The 7,788-nt window shown below is 37.2% G+C and overlaps 1 protein-coding gene across 1 annotated transcript in view; it reads left to right on the top strand.

Moving 5' to 3' along the window:
- Positions 1-273: 273 nt before the first annotated feature.
- Positions 274-7,788, top strand: part of LOC146004959 (uncharacterized) — a 65,869-nt gene continuing 58,354 nt past the window's right edge. The window contains exon 1 of the mRNA XM_083144032.1: positions 274-505. Within this exon, the coding sequence (XP_083000158.1) occupies positions 445-505 (61 nt within the window). The 5' untranslated portion in view covers positions 274-444. The remainder of the gene's footprint in view (positions 506-7,788) is intronic.

The following is a 7,788-nucleotide window of genomic DNA, read 5'->3' as shown; positions in this document are numbered from 1 at the left end:
AAGTGGCAGAAAAGAGGAGTAAAACAAAACAATTTATTCAATCACATCTTTCTGGTTTAAGTTTTCTCCCGGTACGATCACTCTTTTCTTATTCTAGTAACTTTTACGAATATGTTTGGAGCAACACTGGTTTCTGCGCAGGCGAGTGTGCGCATCGGCGGGATTTGAGAATCTCGCAGCAGAAGTGTTTAACAAAACTCACGTGGTGCTAGAAACCCTTGGGCTCCTGTGGAAACGTTGGTCGTTCCCGTCAACGCCGGTGGTATTTCGCGATGGTCCGTGTTGCTGACAGAAGTGTTCGCGTTGCAGACTTCGTGTTTTGTGTGTCCTTTGGTTGACGTTGAAATGAAAGAGAGGGCACAGATTGATGGAAGTAATCACCAAGAAGAGAGGAAAAGTGTTCTGAAAGTTGTCATTTAAAACAAAAAAGAAGACAATTTAGCCATGCTATTAAGGCCTTTTGATTTGTTTTACTGCCTCATTGTGCTGTCTGCATTCTGCGTGGGTAAGTGAAATCATTCTATTTGTGTTATTTCTTAACTCGAGTGTTTCTTTCAGTTGTTAATGCATTTTGGTTTGATTGATTCAATTTTCCCAGCAATCTTTCCGTTGGGGACAAGGGAAGAGTGCAAAAAACAATTTTATCCAACATTATTATAAATCTCGTGGCTTTGAGTAATTTTGAAGGGGTTGCTTGTATACGGAAAACTGGCGATATTGCAAAAAACAATTGTTTCTCACAAGTTAAATACGAAACTTGTCGAATTCTACAACCCTGTTAAAAAATTATAGAAATCTCTGCAAATTCAAAAGCAGTTTTTTCTAATGGTGACGGGGGAAAGAGGTAAAATAAAACATTAAAATGCTGACCAAGGCAAAATTTATTATATAAAAAATATACACTAAAAACGTAATATTTCCACCCTCTAACAGGGTCTTCTTCAGACGAAGATTGACAATAAATTTATTGTGAAGTTGCCATTGAAAATTTTATATTAAAGTCCACTGAACGCCGTAGAGTTATGCAACACACATAATGCCTTGCAGGAAAGCGAGTATTCCAGGATCTATGTGTCCCATTTGTATTGCAGGTGGCTGTACATAAGATTCTATGAAATTGGACCCCTCGACAATAAACTAGTTACGGTAATCTAATATGAACCTAGTTGGAGGGCAGGATTTGTCAATATTTTCATGGTAAATATTTATTTTAATGCTTGTGGTATTTTTATGTAGTATCTGAACTTTCTATTGTTTCATTCTTCTCTTTCTCTTTTCTTTCTTTCTCCTTTTCCTCTTTCTTTACCATTGTTTTTATCTTTCCCAACTTTTCTCTTTCCTTTCTTATCTCTCTCCTTTCTCTTTCTCTTTCTTTTCTCTTTTCTTTCTCTTTCCCTTTCTTTTCTCGCTCTTCTTTCCCTTACCATTTTTCTCCTTTCTCTTTCCCTTTCTTTTCTCTCTCTTCTCTTTCTCTTTCCTTTTTTCTCCTATCTCTTTCCCTTTCATTTCTTTCTCTTCTCTTTCCCTTTCTTTGCTCTCTCCTTTCTCTTTCCCTTTCTTTTCTCTCTCATTTCTTTTCTATCTTTCTCTTCTTTCTCTTTCCCATGGTTTTCTCTCCTTTCTCTTTCCATTTTCTCGATACTTTCTCTCTCCTTTGTCTTTCCCTTTTCTTTTCTCTCCTCTCTCTTTCCATTTTTCTCTCTTCCTTCTCTTTCTCTTCTTTATCCCTCCTTTCTCTTTCCCTTTGTTTTCTCTCCTTTGTCTTTCCCTTTCTTTTCTCTTCTTTCTCTTTCCCTTTTTCTCTCTTCTTTCTCTTACCCTTTCTTTATCTCCCGTCTTTTCTCTTTTGTTCTCACTTTTACCCTTTCTTCTCTTTTTCCTTTTCCTTCGTTATCTCTTCTCTTTTACGATATTCAATTTTTGTCTTTCTTTGTCACTCTTTTTCCTTTTCTTTCTTCATCTTTTTCTTTCTCTCTTTCCCCTCTTGCTTTCTACCCTTCCTTCTCTCCCAAAAGTGCGCCATTAGTAGTTTATGCACTTTAATGTGTTTCTCAGGGACAGCATATTTGCGTCAGCTAATGCATTTTGTGTTTTGTGTGCATGGTGTTTCTGTTACGGAAGGCGGTTCGATTCCCGGCCTGTGCATGAGTGTTCTTTGCGAGCGTCCTTAATCAATTTCATCATCAGGAACATTCTGATCCCACTTTAAACTGTAGGTCCAATTCCGATTACTCTATTTGTGCATAAAGTTGATTAAACCAACCAATAAATCAATCAATTGTATCATATCATCACTCATCCTCATCATCGCGATTAGCTTAAAGTGGCAGAAAAGTGAAGTAAAATAAACCAAATCACTTAACTCCACACACAATCAGCAATGCCGAGTCTTTTGACAGAGGACCTACTCTCGTTTCTGAAGATGTGACTCTCCTTGCCTCCCAGAATAATACGTTGTGGTTTAGGTGTACTTATTATCGCAGTGCGAGAACATTAAGCTCCCAGGTGAAGATTGCAGAAAGTGGAAGGCCCCTTTAAAAGTGCCGGGAACCTTCCCTGCAACCATTAGTTCCAACGGGGCTAAGCGGAATGCGTAACTGCGAAGCGGAATGTTTCCGAATGGAGGTCTTTTCCATGTCTTCCTCCTGAGCGATGATGCTCTTAGAAGCTTTATCTGCCGGAAAGATTTTGGCCATTAAGGCGTGCTATCTTCTTTAGAGGGTAGAAAAACCGACAAATGCGACTTTAAAAGAACCGTTTGCTTTATTTCGATATGAGGGATATGTGTTTTTGTTCTAAAGATTAGGAACGGCCAGTGAACACTGAACAGTTTGGTCTGAATTTACTTCTTACTGTACTGACGTCGCGTGGGGTTCATAAATTCATATCCTCTTCCATGGGTATCATGAGGGGACTAGAAAGAGTCCTGCGGACCCCCCCTCTTCCTCCCAAACAATGTCATTGTCCATTTCAAGTTATATTTTAATAAATACCGTTTTGATAGTAGTTAACAGAAATAAAATTTACTTGATTAATTAGCTCGAAAAAAATGAGTGTACTATACTAGGATCAGGTCATCAGTTAGTACAAGGAATAAATGGTTCCATTAATTTTCGAAATTAAAAAACAAGAAAAGAGTGAAATTTTTTTAGAGACGTCACACAAAGTAAATATTACATATTATATGTATATTCAACAGTGTTATTAAATAGGAAATTGGGAAAATGTCATACAAACACACCCACTCTTCTCCTTTCTTTTTCTATTTTCCTTTCTCCCTTTTCTATTTCATTTATCTTTTTCTATTTTCCTTTATCATTTTCTATTTTCCTTCTCTTTTTCTGTTTTACTTTCTCACTTTATCTATTTCCTTTATCTTTTTCTATTTTCATTTCTTTCTCTATTTCCTTTCTCTTTTTCTATTTTCCTTTCTCTCTTTTTCTATTTCCTTTATCTTTTTCTATTTTCCTTTCTTTCTCTATTTTTCTATTTCCTTTATCATTTTCTATTTTCCTTCTCTTTTTCTATTTTCCTTTCTCACTTTTCTATTTCCTTTATCTTTTTCTATTTTCATTTCTCTCTCTATTTCCTTTATCTTTTCTATTTTCCTTTCTCTCTTTTTCTATTTATTTTCTCTTTTTCTATTTTCCTTTCTCTTTTTCTATTTTCCTTTCACTCTTTTTCTATTTTCATTTCTCTCTTTTTCTGTCCTTTATATTTTCTATTTTCCTTTCTTTCTCTATTTTTCTATTTCGTTTATCTTTTTCTATTTTCCTTTCTCTTTTTCTATTTTCCTTTCTCACTTTTTCTATTTCCTTTATCTTTTTCTATTTTCCTTTCTCACTTTTTCTATTTCCTTTATCTTTTTCTATTTTCCTTTCTCTCTTTTTCTGTCCTTTATATTTCCTATTTTCCTTTCTTTCTCTATTTTTCTATTTCGTTTATATTTTTCTATTTTCCTTTCTCTTTTTCTATTTTCATTTCTCTCTCTATTTCCTTTATCTTTTCTATTTTCCTTTCTCTCTTTCTCTCTTTTCTATTTCTTTTCTCTTTTTCTATTTTCCTTTCTCTTTTTCTATTTTCCTTTCACTCTTTTTCTATTTTCCTTTCTCACTTTTTCTATTTCCTTTATCTTTTTCTATTTTCATTTCTGAATTTCTCTATTTCCTTTATCTATTTCTACTTTCCTTTCTCTCTTTCTCTTTCTATTTCCTTTCTCTTTTTCTATTTTCCTCTCTTTTTAAATTTTCCTTTCTCTTTTACTATTTTCCTTTCACTCTTTTTCTATTTCCCTTTCTCTCTTTTTCTATTTCCTTTATATTTTCTAATTTCCTTTCTCTCTTTTTCTATTTCCTTTATCTTTTATCTTTTCTATTTTTCTCTTTTTCTATTTTCCTTCTCTTTTTATATTTTCCTCTCTTTTCAATTTTCCTTTCTCTTTTTTCTATTTTCCTTTCACTCTTTTTATATTTTCCTTTTCCATTCTCTTTTCTTCTCTTTCCTTTATTTTTCTTTCTTTATGTCTTATTACCTTCGCTGTTCACTCTCTCCCATCATAAAAAAACAACCGAGAATCTCAAAGATTTGCTTCAACGAGATGTTTAAAAGTCCCATTTTTCTAAATTAACAGAGTGTTAAATTTTAACGGTAGAATATTGTAAATATTTCTAACAGCGTGGGTAAACGGAATATTCCGCTGCGTGAACTACACAGTACTCTCAAATTCCTCAGCATTGTAACCACAATGAGCAAGTTCACCGACACAGGAAAGTGTGGAGAGGGGGGCGTATTTGCTTTGTGGGAGGGGTGGGACAATCAAACAAGGCCCGTGTTTGTAATTTAAGGTATTTATGAGCGCGTTCATTAAAGTTCCGCTGCGACGGAAGTTCCTTAACATGGAGAATGGGAACAAGCGTTGACAACTGATAAATCGCAACACCATAAATTGCTGACGACCGCGTTCATCTTGTCTTCAGGTAACCAAAGGTAGAGAGGCGGGGGGGGGGGGGGCTGTTCCTCCCGATCCATTGCTGTTAATAGCTCGGCGTTACGCTACAAGGCTTAGAGTAGGGGTTCGGATTAAACATGCACATTAATTTGAAGTACTGCTTGTTCCTGTTCGTTTTTATTACACAGTCTCCGCGTAGTAATTTTAATTAAGTGACAGAAGTTGATCTAATGTATTCTGAAGACGTATGAACGCTTTACACAGGTGCATGTTGCCTGTTAAATGGGCCTTGTAGGATCTCTTGGTTCGGCATTATTAACTCTCCTCTATCTTTCTTGGCTCGGTGTAGGGGTTAGTGTACCGTGCTTTGAAATCGTAGTTCCCAAGCCAACATCCTGGCCACGGCTTGGATATTTGTGTTTTATATTTACATCCAATCCATCGTCGCGGTTGATTTACCGGAACAAATATGCGACGAGGAGCGTATCGCAATTATGTTATCCCCCAATGTGTGGACCTGTGGTTCATGTAAATGCTATGAGCCGACAATATTATTTTCGTTAAGTTCCCCTTGCATGTAGCATCGTGCCATGAGGACACATTTAGGGGATGTGAGAGTAGACAGTGGCGTGCCTGGGATTTTTGAAAAGGGGCTACGTATACTTCTTTTAGTGGTCAGCACTCATTTTGCAATCTTTTCTTGCCTTTGACTTTTTTCTTTTTCTTTTACGAATACTGTTCCAAAGAGGGGCTTATGACCCACGCCACCACCCCTTGGGCACGCAACTGGCGGTAGGGCCTCACATATTCTCGATCTCGGCCATATTGTAAGTGATGTGATCGATACCACGCTCCGGCCGCCTTTACCCTAGGGTTGCCCCCAGGTACCAATTGATTTGAGGCTGGGTTGGTGTCGTCCTAATTGCGAACAGTCCTAATTGCGAACAGTCCTAATTGCAACACAGTTCTAATTGCGAACAGTCCTAATTGCGAACAGTTCTAATTGCGAACAGTCCTAATTGCAAACAGTCCTAATTGCGAACACTTCCTGCCTGAACAGAAATACACTCGAAGGGATTCGTCCTAATTGCGAACACATTTTTCTGCCTTGTGATCTCTTAATTTCCTGATTCCTTTTAACTATATTTTAAAATAGACTCAGTGCCAGACTTGAGACTGGTCTTTGGCCTTTGGGTCACTGGTGTTGTAAAAGTTGCACCTGAAATTGAAGCATGTCAGTTGTAACATAAAATCCGACATGATTAAAGCCTTCGTCGAAGTACATACATTATACAGGGTGTTTCAGAGCGACCCAGACACTACCTTTTTCTCGAGAACGGGAGATCGTATCAAGTTGAAACAAAAAAATGCAAAAAAATGATCTTATGTACTCTGTCCAGTGTTTGTGTTTTGCTATTTACGTTCGTAATTCCTCACTTTGGAACACCAACTTCAGGGGTCGGAATTGTTTTGGTTGCCATTTTGAAACCGGTCAGTGGATTACAAAATCATGTTCGCATTCTTTTCACGTTTTCTGTGACCTTTAAAACGAGGTATTACTCGACCCCCCTTGCCATTTGAAATTTTCGAGTTCTTCCCTAACTTTAGACCCCCTTTTTTTGGGTCACGCGGTTTCATCCTTTTTAGTCCCGCAGTCATCATGTGGCATATCGTTGGAAAGCTTGTGTCCTGCACTTTCCGAAACTGTTATGGTGCTGCACTTATCTTAATTGTTAAGCTCGGTATACTCGATTTGGCTCACCTTCCTTTTTTTGCAAAACCATTTTCTACACGGAAAACTGTAGGTGGTACAGGCAAATGTTTCATATGACAATCGTATTTTTCCCCGCCTTTCCGAATCTGCATTCCAAACATACCCTTCCCATTTGAAAATCGCACGAACGTGGCATGTGCCCCCTACTAAAACCACAAAAGGTGGCTTTCGGGCTGTTGCAAATACTTTGTACTGATTCTTTGGGCCCAACTTAGTGGTGCATTTTTTTTTTTTTGTTTCAACTTGATACGATCTCCGGTTCTCGAGAAAAAGGTAGTGTCTGGGTCGCTCTGAAACACCCTGTATATACACTATACAAATTGTACAAAAAGAACTTATTCAATTAATAATACAATTAATGACTGTCAATTAATAATGCGGTGAATGTTATGACGTTACCTAGTCTAATTTCAAAACATATGATATTGTACTTAAAAAAATAGGAATATCGCCAGTCTCCTTTTATTTGTCGGTGCTTCCTGCTATCCTCTCGTCCAACAAAACATATATTTTCTTCCGCTTGACACCTTCCACGTTCAATTCCATTCTCATAATTATATAATTTGACTTTTCTACCTCAGCCTCTAAGCATTTAATGAGCTCTGCCACTCTTGGATGTGGCCTACCAAGCTCGCTGTTGATTTTATGATTCCATCCCTCCACTGCATTATTTGTCCGGTGCCTCCTGTTGAGACGGTTCCACATATCTTTTGGCAGTAAGGGGTTTTAGAGCCACCGGTCCACAAATTAGTCGAAGAATTTAACAAGGTTTTCATTCCGAGGAGCTTGTTCGTAAATATGAAGCCATCCTTCTTCAAGATCTTCTAGGTTTAGAAAAGCTAAAGACGTTCACATAAGGATGCTCCTCTTTATTTCTTTATCTTCATTGTAAGATATACTCATGCGAATTTCATGAACTTTCCTCCAAAGACTTCGTGTAAAGTGGAAAAAAAAACAACCGTGATGTTAATCTTGGTTAAAACCAGTGATGTGCGTTTACGCGTAAACAACGATAGTCTACAATCTACATTCTACACGTAGACTATGTTATACACGTAGATTACGT

Source organism: Lepisma saccharinum, chromosome 22 (genome assembly GCF_977018435.1).
Source record: "Lepisma saccharinum chromosome 22, izLepSacc3.1, whole genome shotgun sequence".
NCBI classification, from domain to species: domain Eukaryota; kingdom Metazoa; phylum Arthropoda; class Insecta; order Zygentoma; family Lepismatidae; genus Lepisma; species Lepisma saccharinum.
Note: the sequence above shows the minus strand (reverse complement) of the source record. Positions and strands in the feature narration are given on the sequence as shown.